Genomic DNA, 19,831 nt, shown 5'->3' on the forward strand with positions numbered 1-19,831 from the left:
GCAGATTGATACTCACCGAGTTATATATATATATGACGTAACACAGGTGTAAATTTGCACGTACTTATGTGATAAAGATATATAACATACATACATGACATATATAAGAATACACATATAAGAATTTCTACCATTTTTATTTGTGATAAAAGACAACTCTTAGAGTAATTTTAAATAATAACTACTGCTTTGAATTGGAATGGCTAAGAAAGACATAAAGGAACATTTCATGAGAAATATATCGAACAGGTGTAGGTTAACAGTTAATCATCTTTTATAAAACATTCTAGTATTTACAGCTCATTATCTGCTCAACAATGCTTTCGGTATTAGTCAAGACTTACTGGTTTGAGTTCAACTAAATTATGTAAATGCATGTAAGAAAACAACAAAACTACACATATATTCTAGATATTCACTAGAATGAAAGTTCTATACAATATCCGTTTTTTATTCTTGCATTGTTTATATATAAAATAAAAGTTGATATCTCCTTATAAAGGATAAAAAAGATAAATATGTCACTTTGTCAAATTCAAATTGTGATCACAAATCTTTTTAAAAATCTTAACTGAGTTACAAATCTAGTTGGAGATTTAAACCTATTTTGTACTCATTCACATGTATATCTGGCACTTTTTATTTTTATAAAATAAAGACAAGTGAAAAGAACAGTCTGCTCTTTATCGCCACTATCGTCATAATGTCAAAATGAATTCAGATTGCAATATTGTTACACTGGTGACATGTTCAGGCAAATTCGGCGTGTTAATACTCTAATTATGGATGGCGTATTGTTATTGGCTGACAGTTTCTTCGACAAATATGTAGATGCCAAGTCCAGAGTGCTTCGTTATGATGTCGACCATGCAACCAGAAGCATTTTAATGTTCAATTATATCCAAATGTAGTAAACCTAGAAATGATAATAATATATTATATAATGAATTCAATAAATAAGACCTTTACAATATATTACCAACACCAATTACGATTGATTTTGTAAATGTTGCCGTTGTTATTTATATATTTACATCATTTCTGCTTTTCTCAAAGAAATGATGGATTGGTTAAACATAAAAAAGCAAGTTAAAACATAATTGTGTGCGTACACTTTGGTGATACTTTCAAATGATAACCGTACTTTGAAAGTCTGAATGGCATACACAATAAAATCAGAATGGATTGTGAAGCTATGTAATAGTACTAGCTCTAGGGCAGGCAATCAATTGTGATACTGTCCTTGCTTACATGTGTTAAAGTTGTAAAATTGTTTAAAATTGCCATTTTTTTTCAATATTTCAAATACTGTAAAAGATCGTGTAGAACCAACCTGTACCATGTAATCATTGCCTCGTCCATGGATGCAAGTCAAATTGACCCTTGTAACGACGTACAGCTTCAGAGAATAATTCGATTGTAAACAAAATGTTTTGAACCTCCCGCCATTACCGCACAAATTGCCACGTCATTTAAGAGACGAGATCACGCGAGAATTTGGGACGCGACTTCACTATCATGGCTGACACGTTCGAAGTATCTGCCTTCGGTAGCAGCGTAGGCAAACGAAGAGCTATGTTTGTTATCTTGAAAGTTGAAAGCTATAATTACTGTGCAGTTGTTGTATATAGTTTCTGGTTGTATCGGCAAGTTCATTTTACATGACGTACAGAAGTGTCACATTGTCACTTTTTATTACTTTCGTGCTACTTTCTAGCTATTGATTTTCGCCCCTGAATTGAAAATAAAACCAACGGAAGTTATCGTACATCGTCAATCACCGGTAGTGAAAACAATACATTGCTCGGTACATGTCGAAATCGTTGCCACAGCCATAGAGGAATCACAAGTCATGGTGGTTGTGTCTGTAAACATTTATAAGTATATTTGATATTTGACTAGATGAAGAAACCTGTATGCCCGTTTGCATACGGTGCGGTGTTCGTCGTCCCTTCGTACGAGTTGAGCAACGTATGTAGACCCCTGCATGATGCACCGTCTGCAAACAGGGCTATCTTGGCAGTAATGTTTGTTCTGATGAGCGTGAATGTCACATTGAGTGATCAGTTTTACCTATCTACGTGTACCTAGTTCACTTCAATGTCGACAGACGATCCAACAAAAATTTACCTCTCAGCAGGTGACTATATAAACTGCTCAATGTGCGACTGGCGATGGTATTTATGCAAGGGCATGCAATGAAACACGACGACGTGATACATTTTACAACGTCAACGATAATGCATGGCAGACGCAGACCTCAGTGTGCTTCTCGTGACATGTGTTCATTTTGACAATGGTACTGATCATTATCAGGAGAAAGTGGCTCAACTCGGGAAAAATCACTGTATAAACAAGTTTTGCCTCTGAACACAACCAAATTCACTTTCAATTGTCAATTATCTATTACAAATATTTATGGAAGGATGTCGAACGTTAGCAAATGCCCAGCTCTCTAAATAGTTCAACACATACCCCTCTCCGAATGCATAGACTTCGATACTTGACATGCGATCATACGATAAAATTTTCGATTTTTATATAGGCTGCAGTGCATCATCACATCCCGGTTCGCGTACATATATTCATGGATGTATAAGATGTCGTCAAGATCATCGCTATAAGAAAGCCGTGTTGGCATGTATTTTATTTCCAGCAAAATTCCACAATATATCAAGCTGCCCTGAGTTTACTTGAGTGACGGTACGAGCCGCCACCTCGTAAAGTTTGTTTAGTAGTTTATTAGTTACCATATTAATTACTGTTTACTGTTTGTTAGACCAAAAGCGTGTTATTGGGACAGCTAGTACTTTTACTTCGTAGAGCTGGGTCATTTTCGCTATTTCTGGACCAATCCGGAAGGACTACATCACCTCCGGACAGTTAGTAACATTGTAGCCAGTTTGAGCAGGAAATACCCAGGTTTACATGTGGTTTGTAGTTTTACAGAGAGTTGAGCGTGAACCATCGAGTAGTGCGGACGGTGCGTTGTAAGGTCTGGTTAGTTGTAGTATGCAGACCGTAGTATGTAAGGTCTGGTATTGCAAACCTGTGAACTGTAGTGCGTTGATGACGGAGAATAAAGTACGGCTGATGTGTTGAATTGTAGGCGATTAGTTATCGTTTTATTCGCATCCTGTGGGACATTAACCCCACGGAAAGGGCGTGCTCCAATATAACTCAGCAGCGGGAACCCATCGTACATTTTTCACAGCTCTGTCTATGGCCGATGGTCTGATCGGCTGGGGAATAGACTGGCGATTGTGACACTTGCATAACTACATAGTCTAATTAATATTACAATTCACCGCTGGGTCGCGTTAGTCGTCGTGCCGTGGTGGGGCCGGTGTTCACAGGAACAAGGTTCTCGAGATATGCCGTGGAGTGTTTTTTGTCAGAATACAGTAAAATGTCGATAATATAGACGTGTTTAGGCAAATACATATTGAAGAATGAAAAGTACTTTAGTTCTGTGATCGCACAAAGTCACTACATAAAAATACTACTAATAGTACTATTACGGTACTTGTCATGTTATCATTTACCGATTTTAGACTTATCTAACAGCAATCTTTGCAACGTCCAGTTGTGTCAGACCAGTTTCTTCTTTGACTGCATTCCATTGGTGTATCTCACTAAAAATGTTGATTTTGCAAACATTTCTTTTCCCCCACTTGTTTTTACTAGCGGAATGGAGCAGTTCCACATTACCATCGATCATGTTCGGCGCCATGTTGTCTATTAGCTACAATATTGTGCACATGTACGAATGATACATCACGCGTCAAGTACACATCTTTCGACCATAACATTTGTGTACATACACAAAAGAAATATTTTTTATATTTTTTAACAATTACAATTTTACCAGCAATCAATATCAACCAAGTCAATGCAGAATCAATGTAACTTAGTGCATAGAATATGATACCAAGGGCAAAATTTGATTTCAAAATATTGAAAAAGTGGCAATTTTAAACAATTTTACAACTTTAATACATGGATGTAGTGAGTGACGGTGTATGCATACTAATGTTTACATATATAACAATACATATATACAGTGGTGAGATCTATGGTTCACATAACCTTTATAAACCTAATTAACACCGTGTGTAAGATACCTGCTACAGCTGACTGGAAGCCTGCATTATAGTCTATGGCGACCTCATTTTTGTAGTAGTCCGCTCGAATATCCTCATAATCATCGTTTTGATCGGGTCCACCTACGAGACCCCCGTACAGTGTCTGTGCATTGGGCTCTGTGTCCTCAAATACATTCCACGCACACTTTGCTGGTGGGTCTGGACACGAGCTACAGAAATAATAGAACAGAAAGTAATCAATCAATCAATCAATCAATCAATCAATCAATCAATCAATCAACCAATCAATCAATACTATTTTTTCTGCTGATGTGCAATCGTTGTCACAACTCTCCCAATATACGTCTACAATGTTCCAAAAGCCGAAACGAAACTCTGTTCTTAGCATTCGATATTTAAAAAAAAATTCTGACTATACCTGCTCCGATGATGTTGATATACTGGGGGATGTCGACCAAATCCACCAACGTAACTACGTCCTGTGTCTCCAAGCATGTAGTCAATTTGACTTTTGGCAAATTTACGATACTCGTCTACATTTATGCCATTTTGTGCTGCTGCTAAGGCTAAGAAAGACGTGGTTGCTGACAATGAAAAAAAAAGAATTGGAAATTATAACCTATATACTTGGTATAAAGGAATGCAGTAGCACCGACAACATGGTTACCAATGTATTTCTCAAGACCAGATCCTTCTCCGCCGTCGCCACCACCACCACCACCACCACCGTCATCATCATCATCATCATCATCATCATCATCATCATCATCATCATCATCAATAATAAACATAACCAATAGCAATGTAATAATATCACTAAGTCTATCAGAAATGTTTGGTAGAAAAATCCATTTGTCCGTACTTGATGTATCAAGTTCATATGTACCTGCATATCTGAGTGACCCCCATCCATCTCGGTAAACCAAACCCTTCGGAGTGTACTTTATTTTGCCTCCAGGTAACCACTCATCTATGTACTTTGTTACTCGTTTATGGAATTCGGAATCACCGGTGGCGTTGTATAACAATAACTGAAAACAAAATACAAAAAAATGGAATTAGCAGATAATTACTTATCTCACAAAATATGAAAATAGATAATAACATGGCAGAAAACTCAAAAGATGGCGAGAACTGGTGAGACATGTTATACAGGTTCCGCCCTCAACGGCCTTTTCTTTACTAGGGTTGATGAGAGAGTCCCAGGCGGTAGACCGCACACATTAAATTATTGTGATTTCGAATGTGTGAAGATGTGATGATACATTCTTTTCCAGGCTGCAGCTTGTTTGAAAATGATTGAAGAGGAAAGTCGTCTACAGGTAGAAGTTTTAAATTCGACTTGTCAGTTCTTAATAAATGAAAGTTTAAGTTTACGGCAAGCCTGTGGTACGTCATCAACAGAATCCGCAGTCAGCACTCAATTTCTGTTTTTAATGACGTCATTTCATTTATTAAGGGATAGTGCTAAATCTTACGTGAACACCAGGATCCACCTGTCCCCATGCAAAAGCCCAGGCTCGTCCGCCGATCATGCTTTCGTATTCCACTAGTGTTTTGTTCAAGTAGTATTCTTCACCCGTTGCCTTATACAGCCAGATAGCAGCCCAACCAATTTCGTCAGTATAGTGGTCACCCCTATGAAAGAAAGGAGGTTAAAGGTAAAACGGTGATATGTAGATGAGGAGAAGAACGAAAATGAAAATTACAAAGTGCAACGTTAAGCTTATTGTAGCTGCTACACCCTCGGTCGATTTGTTGCCTTTTGAAGGGCCCTCAGTCGCATAGCCCAGGGACTGCCTAAAGGCAGCTGAGCCCCTAATGAACTGTGTGCAGGGGTACTGTCGTCCTTCAGCTTTGTTCGGTAATCTTCTGGGCGCAGATCCGAAGATTTACAACAAGGCTAATTAGTTGTGATAATCTGTACTAGTTTGCATATTCATATTACAAAGCTATAAAATATCATCTTGCTTTTGTAGTTGTATTGCTTTAAAAAGATCAGCGTAAGATACAAGCAATATAAATTTACGCCTACATACAACAAAATAATGTAAATAGCGCCACCAGACTTAAAGGTTACACATTCTTTTTTTTTACTTACGTTGTGTAAACACTCTTTGCTTCTGGATCTTCGAATGCCTCTCTGAAGAATCCTCTGTAGGTGTCGGCAAATTCAAATAACACCTTTGCTGCGTCCAACAAGCGTTTGGAATAATTAGCATCTGAAATGATAGTGTCAGTAGATAGAATGTATTACAAATGTTTTTATAATACTCCGCAGTTCTGATTTTCTGATTTCTTAGAACTATGCTCAAGTGGAAGAGGAGAGGAGGTGGAGAAGAGGAAGAAAGCTGGCGAAAGAGGAGGGGTGAAAGAGACAGTAAAGAAAAATGACTTCAGTTGACTAAACGTGCAATGTAGGCTCTGGTTATATTAGTGTGTACAAGTCACTACAAACGTTGGGCATAAAAGGGCGCCCTCAAGATTAGAAGCGCGAAGGCCTATAGTAGTAATACGATCACCACATGATAGAACACCTAAGATCTTGACTAATATTAAGACTGGGAATTGGAGCTCGTCAAAATCTGCTCAGTTAGTCATACAGACATACACTTGTAGATATCATGAAAACCTTCAGATTTGAGGTAATGACAATACTAATTGAATCATTTCTGTGCAAAGCCACATTATGTTTTCATAAACATCCTTAAGACCTACAATCCGCTGATCATACCGCCACCTAGTGGTCAGCTGTAAATTTGGTAAACATGTGTGTACTGTCATTCTGATGTGGATAGTGAACCAAGACTGATCAAAGGCTCAATGTTATAAAATTATGAACTGTTTGGGCGTTATAATCTTTGTAAATCACTTACCAGGCTGATGGATATTTAGGTCAACATCTTACAAAGCACAAATGTTTTCATAAATATCCTTAACATGACAAATGTCATAATCAGTTTGTATATTTCGTACATGCTTAGTTTTGATGAAATGTTTTACGTGTAAAACTAGTAATCATGTAGTAAATGATAACGGCTTACCTTTGTCCAAATAAGCCAATGAAACAGACGCTAGTGCAGCTGAGGTTGATCCAGCTACGTCACTTCCGGGCACAGATGTGTTGACTCTATACGGGGGTCTTTCCATGGTCATTTCCTCAGGTCGTCCCCAGTACTTATGGTCGATGTCTTTGTCACCAAGCTAGCAAAATAGAAGTCAAATTTTAATAGGTCGTCCCCAGTACTTATGGTCGATGTCTTTGTCACCAAGCTAGCAAAATAGAAGTCAAATATCAATAGGTCGTCTCCAGTACTTATGGTCGATGTCTTTGTCACCAAGCTAGCAAAATAGAAGTCAAATGTCAATAGGTCGTCTCCAGTACTTATGGTCGATGTCTTTGTCACCAAGCTAGCAAAATAGAAGTCAAATGTCAATGGGTCGTCTCCAGTACTTATGGTCGATGTCTTTGTCACCAATTTTGAGGTAGTTTATTGAATTGCAACCGTAGTATTTGACTGGCGGCGTGTTTTCAAACACTGAACAGATCGGGAACATCTTAGAACCTGTAGAGCATGACATGACTCTCCAAAGATTCTTTGTGATGAAATGGCGTATTTCGATTTGGTTCAACACACTTATATATCTAGCTCGACTCTAAAGTCGCAAAACTTTAATACGCTCTATTTTATTTGGAAAAAAAATCAATACAGATTGATTACTGTCACCTGGAGGCATGTTATATGTTTTTGGGTGTATTCTTCGTTAAAGGGGAACGCCACTACAGGAAATAGAGACATTTTAAAGTACTTGCGATTTACATCAAGTTGATCTTAACAAGTGCATTTATATGGTACCCTTGCTATGGTTATTGGAACATGGGAGTCAGCAGAAATAATATATTCAATATTCAATACACTGCACTATACGAAAAGTCAAATTTATTCACCTTTACTGAACCTTTACCCTACCTGTGACCCATCTAACTACCATCTCTGTCAAGTGACACTTTTGACTGCCTACAACCCAAAGGGGCCGGGAGAGATAACCGAGGGTGAATTAAGTCAAAGGTGTCACTTCGTGTCATACTCGCCACATTTACACATCGTCTGCAAAAGATTTACCCCGGTGGAAAGACATGGTGAAATATGACTTTTCGTATAGTGCTGAATATGCTACACACATCAGTATAAAACAGTTGTCATGAATATTCAGTGTTCAACCATTGGATATGTTATTTCTGCTGACTCCCATGATACAATACAAGTTCAACTTCAGGTTTCTCTGAAAGGAAGTAGTTATAGGTGATGTAAAAATCACGAATTGACTCCCCAGAACTCATAGTCTATGAAAATGTGTCGACTTCCAGTTGTGGCTTTCCCCCTTAAAAATCGACAGAATTCGAAAGACAATTTACTAAAAAAAACACATTCTACCTGCACGTATAACTCATAGTCGTCGGTATGGGCCTTCAGCAGAAAATCTGTACCCCATTTCAAACAATCCAACATGTAGTCTGTTTCCTCAACTTCGTCATAAGCATGGCGGAATTCCAAAAATCCCCATGCTAACACTGACGTGGTATATGCTATTGTGTAGGTTGACTTCAAGTGGTCCCCAGCTAAAAGAAGAAGAAGAAGTAATTTATTATTTTGAGAACATTGCTTCCGACCAAACAAGATTTGGGATAAAAGTTACTAATTCAGTATTCATATTCCATTTCTGACTTTAAAAAATATATTCCTTTGAATTTGGGACCAATTTGGCTACAATCAGAGCAGCTCATACCCCATGAAAGCTTAAGACTGGAATTGTATTTTTATATTATTTATTTATTTATTCATTTTTTTATTTATTTATTTATTTATTTATTTAATTTTTTGGGGTGTCCTATTTTTGTAAATAAATGAAATTTGATATTTCTTGTTCTTTATGGTGTTCTTAAGTATGACGTCATATTATGTGAGTGAGAGATTGAAAGACAGACAGGTATATATATATATATAGATAGATAGATAGACAGACAGACAGACAGACAGACAGACAGACAGACAGACAGACAGACAGACAGATAGATAGATAGATAGATAGATAGATAGATAGAAGTAGAGTGAATGGGGGGTTATCAAATGGGCAGGTGCAGTTTCGTTGTATCGTTTTCCCTTTCAGACGTCGACAATGTAGAATTTCACATAACTAGAGACATACTTTAATACTAAGTGTGCGCATACTTGACGATCGACACTAAACTAATTGATTTCCAGGTAGTTATTGCAAAGGTAGTATTTGAAGTACGGCAGCGCATGCTTTTAAAAAAAATGAAAAGATGCGAAATTCGGTGCTGAATACCTTGAAAGGGGGGGGGGGCATATTTGATATTATTATTCCCACAAGCCTTTGCGGCTCGGATCGCATGAAATAGCAGATTTCAATTTTGCTCAATATACCAGCTATCTTGCTCAATTTTTATAGGTCTGATATGAACAAAGGTACATACATATTGATAATTCAATGGGGTGAATATATTCTTGTTTGGACTTCTCCTTTAGTTATATTTGAATATTTAACCCATAAATAATGACGTCATCACTCACCGTCATACCAACCCCCTGACAAGTCTTCCCCATTTACACCTGAGTCATTAAGCGCCGAGTCTCCTCTCCATGGAATGCGATTGGTCGATGGTAATTTACCAGAACGCTGTGCTTCGTAGAATAGAATTGATTTATGGAGAACTTCTTTGTAACTGTACGGTCCATAATATTTATCTCCTAAATTACAGATAATTTAAAAGTAGAAAAATTAACTTCGAAGCAAGACGACACTTCTATTATGGACAACAAAGTACCAATCTCGGCGAGAAGTTACAAAAATGTTCATTTTACGGAAAACCTACAGAAAATGTTTTCAGAAGTCTTTAGGAAATTTCTCTCTGCATCGACTGAACGGGTTCTAGCCATTTTGATAAGTATGGCTATAAAAGTGCAATAAATGTCCACTGCTTCTAAATATCTACTTCCCTGTTCAAAAGTACAAACTATAAATTTATTTAGTGGTTTGAGTAACTTGTAGGACATCACGTTTACCAAGTATTAGGTCTACCACTGTGTTTCTGACGATCTTATCACTACATATGAGTTCTACTCACCGCTGAGTGAAAGTGATACAGCTACAGCAATTACAATAGCCACTACCGTTATTCCAGCTGCTACACTAACGGCTATTACGACTTTCCTTGTCAGTATCCTACTTAGTCTCCATGATGTGTCGGGGAACTGCTTCAAAGCCATGTTGTCGGCCTATTACATAGAGCAAATAATCACAGAAGAGCCATGGTGTGTTGGATTTAATTTTGAAAATGGATAACAAAGTTTGGAAAATTTTGTCTATTTTTCAGTAAAGTTTGTTTTTGTACTCGTACAATGGCATTAGTGTTTTTTAAAACGATATAACACTATTTGAATAGATAGATTCAGCCGTATACCCAAAAGACAGAGACGGAATATGTATGTATACACTGTGTGTCTCTGTGTATTGGGAATGTGTATGTGCGTGACGCACGTGTGTGTACTCATAATATGACCCTATGCATACGTACTTAATGCTTACATGTTTGTATGCGAGCATGTTCGTACCTACCTACCTACCTGTCTGTCTGCCTGTCTGTCTGTCTGTCTGTTTGTCTGTTTGTCTCTGTGCGACACTAGCGCCCTGTGTAAGTGTGTGTAGATGTACATAACTTTACTTCCTGTCGCCTTTTAAATTCTTTACAGATAACACAGTCATTACTCCTCCATATAATAACATGTGGTAGGAGCATTGTAAATTTACTAACAAAGACTATGTTGTTAAATGTTGAGGTGGAAAACACATAACACAATACAGGATACCCACGTCACGCCTTGGTTTAAGCCGCATTAAGTTGTGATTTGTTTTACCATGAGATGGGGTGTGGGGGATTCATTCTACATTCCAAATATATTAAGTCTACTGATCATTTAGAGAGAGAAATCCCTGTAAATGTTTAAATCAAAACATATACTTCCTAGATACCACATTATTTACATCACTAGGTACGAGTATCACTGGGTACTAGTCGTCCCACGGTACTATATGATAACGTTGCTAATTAATGTATATATACTGTTTTCGTTGTTTTTCGAGTCCCAAACCGACGTGTTCGTCGACACAAATAAAGGCCCCGGAACTTTAAACAGGAACTATGAATTCGTAACATCATCTACCTAGCCTAACTATTTATTTGTTGTCAATTAATTGTCTTCTGTACATTTTATACAACCACATGTTAAAATACTGTCTTAAAATTATAGGTGACAGGCATTTGTTCTCCCCTTTATGTAATTCTACGGAAAGCATAAAGAAACCATATTAAGACATTTCATTGCAATAAGTCCTTGTTGACAGACGTTCAACGCTGCGGTATATATATATATATATATATATATATATATATATATATATATATATATATATATATATATATATATATATATATATATATATATATATTAACGTGGTCTGAGATATAAGCATGTCCGACGAGACAAACTTTAGCTCTGTTCGTGCGCATGCTTTATATCAAATGTACACGCGCAGAAAAAAAATCATGTTTATACCGTTGTTGAAATGTACAGTTTGAAACTTCGACTATGAATTACTACCAAACCAGGAAGACTATAGAGTTTCAACTAGGCGACACGATGTTTTTTACATCACGAATTACACAAAGTATCGACACTCAGGCTTATAGCGCACATGTACGTGAAATGCTACATTTAATCTCACTATGAACAGAATCTGCCTTGTTTCATACAATAGTCATGTTGCTTTCTGTTCACAATGAAGTAATATGTACAATTTTATATTCTACTATCAGTGCCTGTGTTTTGTTTTATATAATTTGTAACAAAAAGGTTTACACGAGAATTAAAAACACAGTGTGAAGCCAAATTGAAACTCTATAGTCACTGTGGTTTGGTAGTAAGTTTCACATTCTACACAAATATGTGGTTTCTGACACGAAATAGCATGAGAAGAAGGACAGAGATCTACTCACCTCACCTGCACCGTTCTTTTGAGTTGTTTTCCCCTTTTCGACTTCCGTATGGTTATTATTAGGCTCTGGGGTCAAAGGTGGTTTAAAGGGCATGACCCTATTTGAGTTACCCATGTTTTAACACAATGGCTGTGAACATAAAATAGTAAAATAACAATAGGATGTGTACATCACATAGTAAAGCCTACTTTAAATGGAATAAATTCTCTATTTCAACACATCATGGCGGAACATCATATCACTATTCTGAAACATTGTAGTACTTAAAGAATTTCCCTTCTTTTCTTCCTCGTTTCTTCCTTTACGATTTATATTATTGTTCAGATCCATGGGGTGATTTTTTAATACTTAATATAAAAAATTTCGAAGTGTACAACTTAAAATAAAGTGATAACGACATAGATATGTGTATGGTTAAAACAGGTTTAATCGCGACAATTGCTTTGCTGCTATTCCCGATTTTGTTGTTGGTTATGTAAAATGTCTGTCTCGTGAAATGACGTTCACAGTAAAGTCGATAGATAACATAAGATATAAAATGCGGAGTCCTGATTGAGGTAATACCTCCAAGAATGTCGACTCTAAAATAGGATCGGAGTTCAGGTTTCAATAATTTGATTTTACTGTAAATCTCTAAAAAAAAAAAAAAACCTGTCGCCTAGGAGTAGTATGTTGGTAAGTGTTTGGATTTGTATGTTTTATATGCATAGGTACGTCACTTATTGTGAAGTACGCCCTCATAAGACAACAACTAGCCTCGAGAACGAAGGCGGGTTATGGTTTTATTTAATTAGTGGCAAAATATGTTGTTTTTGAAAAACAGGCACTATATTATTTATTGAACCCTTTGGATTCTTCAACTTTTTGTCTTTGTTGATTAACGTAAACTCGGAGTGAGTTTCTAAAAAATAAAAACAGACTGACTAATAGGATTAGTCATCGTTTGAATTATCAATCAAAAAAATGAGAAGCATCAGGCTCTATTCTGATATATTAGTTTTAGACCATATTGCCTTGTTTTCATATACCGTATATGATTAATCTTTGGTGAGATAGGAAGAGTTTTAATTTAAACTTTGAAACGTGAAACAAAACGTCCTGTGTCTCGATAAACATATCTTACTAAAACTGTTATATTTTACCATCTGCCTAGACAAAAAACGTTAAGTTACCAACTGAAATATTTGTCAAGCAAGACGACATGACACAATATAGCAACGTTAAATCGTACGATTTCGAACCAGATGACGTTTATAATTCTAAAATAAGATATTGGAAAATAGAAAAATCCAGCTCGTAATCACAATAATTGTGCCTCGGTTAACACTAGTATAAACAGGATCTGGTAGGATATAGCGCTTGCTACAAAGAAGGATTCCATGCGCTTACATATGCTACAATGAAGTGTAGGTTTCCCTAGGGTAGAAGAACTAATATTGGGATGTTGTGTGGTTATAGATCTGTGCCGGGGTAATGCTTCAAAGTTATAAACACTTTTAGCATAGAGCAAAGCCTTGAAGAGGAGGTACACATCTATTTAGACAACAATGCCGAGTGTAAAGCTGGGACGTTTTAAAAAAAAACTGTTTTGTTAGATACAATGACGACTCATAATATCGTACATTCTGAATAGTACTGTATAATCTGCAGGTAAATATACTGTTGTATATGTATACATGATAAATCAAATCAAACTGGTATTTGGGCACGCACCAAAATATTAACGCCATCAACGGCGATCACGATTTCAACCTGTTTCTGTGGACTTATGGATAATGTTGACCACTGTGATTATTGTGTACAATGTCTGCATTTTAACAATTTTAGAGAATATAATGTGGTTGTCGAATCGGAAAATAATACTCCAGTTACAACCAATAGAGTTTTAACACAACGGTGACAGATTCAAATCCAAGGTTTCGTTCAAGATTTAAAAAATATCAGTACACTACATACATAATTTATAATGTTGACCACTAATCAACATATACAATATCTTTTTATAAGTAATTGACAACATATCTTCTTTTAGTTGATGAAAGAATGTCCCAGTTGCATCTAGTGCAGGTTGAATGAACTGCATTTCAATCGTGTAGTTTTGGTATGGTGTCAGTCTGTGTAAATTGTTTTCACTCTGCGGATATGGTCGCTGGCGGCGCTGTCTTTAATGCTCATGCTCTGTACTCTTAATAATGTTGGTGACAGAATGTTATTAGCTACGTACATATATGTTCTTTGCAGAATAATAATCAAAACCAACTACCACCTGTTTTGTGGAATGTTTTTCAACTCAGACTGTTTCTTTCATAGTGTGGTCATTATTTATATATTCACAGGTTTAAAACTCTGGTAATCTTCTCAATGAAGAGAATGATCTCAGCAAATCACGACCTTTTCTTACGACTTGGATTTTGCGGCATTTTGCTGAGCTTGTCTTCGTCTATATTAAAACAGGCTATAAAACTACCTTGATTGACAGGTTGATATTAAAATTAGGTTTAAGTGACCTTTTAACTTGGTATCACTTTATGCAGAACAGTAAAGTCATACATCGGCAATAAATAGGCGTCTACTAGGCTCCCACTGAGCGGCATTTGCAAAGGACATATATACAACTGTTTTCCCAGAAGGTAGCCAAGCTATTAAATGAATGAATCAAAATCAGTAAGCCTGATCACAAGGTTTAATGTTGAGATAGACACAAAAAAAAAATCACAAACATCACATACACTGTGTGGACTCATAGGTACACATGTAACATGGGAATAGAGTATGTGTTAAACTTTAATATCTTACCAACTATCATTGGCTGCTAGCTGACCCTTCCACTGGCTGGTGACCATGGATTTTGTTTGAACTTCAACAGGTTATACCTTGTGTAGCAGTGTGCATGTTGTTTCTGTTTATATCATTAACTAAATACAGAGCCCACACGGTGTAAGTGATGTTTGTGTGTTATCTTTTCTAATCAGGCTCGCTGAACTTGACAGTTCATTTAATAGCTTTGGCTCCCTTCTGTGAAAAGAGCTGTAGTCATCAGTTATAAATAGTGACGTAGAACAAACTGTGCTAGAGACACAACCGTGATTGTAACTGTAACATTTTAATGACCCAGTTTTTGACTCGACACTGTCGTGTCGCGTCGTTATTTACAGTAGCACAATTCATTATCATTTCGAGATTTAAAAAAAGTCACCTGTTACAGTACTTGGGGGTGAGTCAATATCTAAATTTGGAGAGATAAAACATTCTCCTTATATATTTGAAATGTGTTGTATGGTGTATTCTGAAGGCCTCAACGGTGGTATTTCGGATTATATGATCTACGCTCGAACCATATTTATAGATAGGTTATCGGAATAACATGGTTAATGTTGACTTGTGTGTTTACATGTTCTACAGTGCATATTGTAAGCCACGGTACTGATTTCATTAGTTATAATTTCTAGTTGACGTTATCAAGTCAACAAAATCGATACTTTGTGCGCAATAATATACTCAAAAGGGTACAGGGTCGTTTTTCGAGGGTTCGAAGGAAATGAATAAGCATAATGTTATTGTTTACTAGGGGTCATGTCATGATCTCTACTCTCCAAAAGTGTCCACATTATGTTTTTTTATTTGGTGGGATATTGTTAATCGATTTTTTAAGACTAGGGGAGTAATAATTCACTGCACAAGTCGGGAACTCCACTTCACAATGAGGTTTGTTACATCATGTACGTGTAGTATCTATGGTTACAGTACATACAGCCTAAGATATAAGCTAAAGAGTAACAGACACATATGTTGTCTACTTTGATTCAGAGACAAGCTCAAAGTGACATGGTATCTTTAGAAGGTGTCCGATTTGACAAAACGGGGATTCCTATTGACAATACGCATGCGTAAGTACATACATACATACATACATACATACATACATACATACATACATACATACATACATACATACATACATACATACATACATACATACACACATACATAGTCAGTCTTGTTCACTTCATGATAGAACAATAAAAAAAGTTTAAAAAAATAAAAATGATAGTTGAATTTGTTTTGTTCATAGTATGACGTATTTAAACTCAATTTCAAATATCATCTTAGTGCGTTCCCTCATATACATGATATTCATGATATGTAAGGACATTATGACGTGGACAAGTAAAAGGCACCGACACAACTTCAATATCATGTTATTTTTAGAAATAACAGTACCTTCAGCAATTTTACAACTTGAAGAAACAAAATTGTAGCAGACACTCTCAACTTCTTACTTCACAACACCAACACTATCCCACTCATATGGTTGTATTCTAGATTAGTCTCGAAACCTAAATTAATTGGTTTTTAAAAATCATCAAATTGAAAAATAATTCGATAAAATACATTACGTTCCAAGGCCCAAATATGAAACTTTTGAACAGTTAATAATTTTATCGTACAATGCGTTTGCCATCTTTAGCTATTCCTATAAATTATGGATTGTGAACTAAAATAATTGATGGCATATATTTCATTTTCTGACGTTAAGAATTGAGCTCGAGTGATGGTTCGTGATAGTATTTTTGGATCGATATGTTATTTTAGTTGCACAGCCGATGTCACGAAGGGGTTTAAAAATGAGCTCCGTTGTCAGTCTTATTTTTCTTAAACGAATGTAATAAATTTTGTGGCCCTTTATTCTCGCTTATTCTTATTGTAAATATAAAAGTGTATGTCTTACGTACCTGTCGTTTAGTGCTGTACAGAATGCGTTGTCTATCCGCTTTTGTACCGTTGCCTGTACGTGCACGATAACTTGCTTTGTGGAAAGAACAGCGTCAAGACTAAACCCAGCACAGCTAAAGTTTGATAGCCCAAACCCGTACCCCGATTGGTAGATTATATGTTCACGTCTATTATTAAACAAGGGGCGTCCGTTTTCTCTTAAGGAGGGGCACTTGAAATCCGATTTTAGATAATATTTGGATGCTATTCCGTCAACGTTTGAAAGAGCGTTCTTTCGTCATCAAAAAATTAACAATAATTCGATGAAAATAGGGTCATTGTCAATATAAAATTCGAATCAGCGTAATTGTACAATCTAAAGTGGTTTTCTGTCTGACAAATTGTGACGTACTAGATGATATAATCTTCTAGTGTACGGTAAATAACCCTGACAGGTGTAAGAGTAGGTTCGTCCATAGCTGTGTTGTGGTCAACCGAACTTGTAGATCAGAACGTAGTAGAATGCAAAGCTATGAGCTTCGGAGGTTTGAGCGTAACTTATCAACTAAAACCCATAGTCGGATTTCAAATCCTACTAAACATTGTTCTAAGTCACAGATAAGCTGACAACTGGAATTGACAACGTACAAGGTGTCTTGTCAGCCTTCCTATTGTGTATCATCATTGACATGTATATGGAAATATACAGCAGAAGAAACTAAAGCTGTGTAGAATTGACAATCAGAAAGAATTCAAGTATTGAACTAACTAACTAACTAACTAACTAACTAACTAACTAACTAACTAACTAACTAACTAACTAACTAAATAACTAACTAACTAAGTAGCTAACTAACTAAGTAACTGACTAACTAACTAACTAACTAACTAACTAACTAACTAACTAACTAACTAAGTAACTAACTACCTAACTAACTAACTAACTAACTAACTAACTTACTAACTAACTAACTAACTAACTAACTAACTAACTAACTAAGTAGCTAACTAACTAACTAACTAACCAACCAACCAACCAACCAACCAACCAACTAACTAACTAACTAACTAACTAACTAACTAACTAATTAATAACCACCTAGTAATGTATGTGGAGTAACGGCAGGTGTGACGTTGATGACAATGCCATACACATGTTTTTCTTTTCTTTTCTATAATTATTATTATAAAAAAGATTAAGAATATTTTGAAAATTTCCAATATAAAAAGTTAAAAGTATTAATGATTTCAATGTTTATGTAGGGTCAAGACTGACAGATCAGTCGTTGTGGGAGCGGTCTAATCTCCCTTTCCCCAAACAACAGACCGATGACGTCATTGCTGTCTATGTAGGGTCACGAAACAAACATAAATTCGTTGGTGAGAACGAACAACGAAAACGATTGATTTCATACCATACCAGACTAGCTGGTTTATTGACCCGAGTCATCGATGCAATATCAACTTGAGTTTTGATCATTGGATTTTGACACTTGGTCTATTTCCTAAATAGAAGGACAGTTTATGCAAATGAGAGGACACTTGAACAGAAGAGAAATCGGTTTAAGTTTTGACATAAAAAGGAAAGTTCTTTTACTCCGTCTTTATAATATAATACATGTATTTGTTTATCAAACAATTGTAATCATTATTAAAAATTTATCGAACATATATCGAACATATAGAAATATGTTATCTTCATGAATAACAAAAAATACGCCAACGATATTTATGTTCAGTCAGTTGACACCCCTCCCTATTTTAAAAGGACCTTTCCCTTGGTGATACGGTTACACATACATGAACATGTATGTGTTTGTAATCCCTATATCGATCAATATTAGCAAGATAAGCGACACCTCGGGTATTGTGATCTGCTATCGTCCGATCCGATCACACCAAAAACCGTGAAATAATTCCTCTCTTATCAAATTGCGTGACGTAATATCCATTTAAAGGCCGTAAATACTTCAAGACTTCTTATTTGTAATGGTAATTGATGATTCAACAATCGATATTTGTACAAAGTTCAATAACTGCAACGGTCACCCAGTGACACGGTTGTACAGGGGGACCTCACCAATGGACTGAGTCTCAGCGACTAGTAAGTATGTCTGGCAATTACAGGTGCGATATAAATCAATACCTACAATAACATTTTATCTTAAGGGGGTGGGTCAAGCTAGGACAAAAAAGTTCGACTCATTCTATCGCGCGTAGACACAATACCCGTTTAGTCCATGGAGTGGAAGTCATGTGTCAACCATGCAATCGATTAATCTATACTTTTTATGATGGGGTGGGGGTGCGAGGTGGTTCTATTTCAAGTTCAGAGTCTGAATGATGCATTGGCGTGATGTAGCGGGTCATTATTGACGACACGATTTAAGCTCCACTTCAACTTAAAAAATAATTATGTATATATAGGAATGATAAGAAGTGTTTATAAAAAAAGGAAACCAAACCGATATGATTCATAACACATGAAAACAGAAAACCTGGCAGGCTTCATTCTATTAGCATTTACATCCATCCTATGTGATGCACATGCCAAATGTGAAGCCCTCGGAATAGTTGTAATTTATTTTACAAAGTTTATCATGATAAAGACAGCCGACCATTTTCGCCCATAGTTCTCTAACCAATATAATCACAGCTTTTTCGAAAGGCTGCTGTAAATATACAGAACTAAGTTGGACGTTGATTAGAGGATGTGGTGTCAATGTTTTCTATGATCCTATGAAAATATATCGACAGTGATCAAGTTCTTGTACAAAGTCATAGCTTGTTATTTTAAAGCTACTGGCAGAACTCTCAACTACCATTTATAGAATGACGTAGTTGTTTTATTCTAAAAATTACGTCATAAGTTTCTTGATGACGCCATTTCATATTGAAAGTTGATTGTGTGGATTATTAACAACAGAGAAAGTCG

General features: G+C 36.2%; 1 protein-coding gene across 1 annotated transcript; it reads right to left on the reverse strand.

Moving 5' to 3' along the window:
- Positions 1-623: 623 nt before the first annotated feature.
- Positions 624-10,396, reverse strand: LOC144448619 (endoglucanase E-4-like). The gene is made up of 10 exons (XM_078138896.1): positions 10,255-10,396; positions 9,701-9,877; positions 8,543-8,727; positions 7,151-7,310; positions 6,208-6,328; positions 5,585-5,744; positions 4,993-5,137; positions 4,525-4,690; positions 4,125-4,315; positions 624-916 (listed from the first exon to the last, which is right to left on the reverse strand). Exons 1-10 carry the CDS (start codon positions 10,394-10,396, stop codon positions 885-887), a joined length of 1,479 nt encoding a protein of 492 aa, XP_077995022.1. The 3' UTR covers positions 624-884.
- Between the last annotated feature and the right edge of the window lie 9,435 nt (positions 10,397-19,831).

The sequence above is a fragment of the Glandiceps talaboti genome, chromosome 17 (genome assembly GCF_964340395.1).
Source record: "Glandiceps talaboti chromosome 17, keGlaTala1.1, whole genome shotgun sequence".
NCBI lineage: Eukaryota > Metazoa > Hemichordata > Enteropneusta > Spengelidae > Glandiceps > Glandiceps talaboti.

Excerpts from the sequence above, each read along its gene's own strand:
- LOC144448619 (XM_078138896.1), bottom strand. The coding sequence starts at position 10,396 with ATGGCTTTGAAGCAGTTCCCCGACACATCATGGAGACTAAGTAGGATA. Across the intron at positions 4,691-4,992 it reads GGGGTCACTCAGATATGCAG|CAACCACGTCTTTCTTAGCC; the intron begins GTACATATGAAC and ends TTTCATTGTCAG. Across the intron at positions 4,316-4,524 it reads TATCAACATCATCGGAGCAG|CTCGTGTCCAGACCCACCAG; the intron begins GTATAGTCAGAA and ends TTATTTCTGTAG.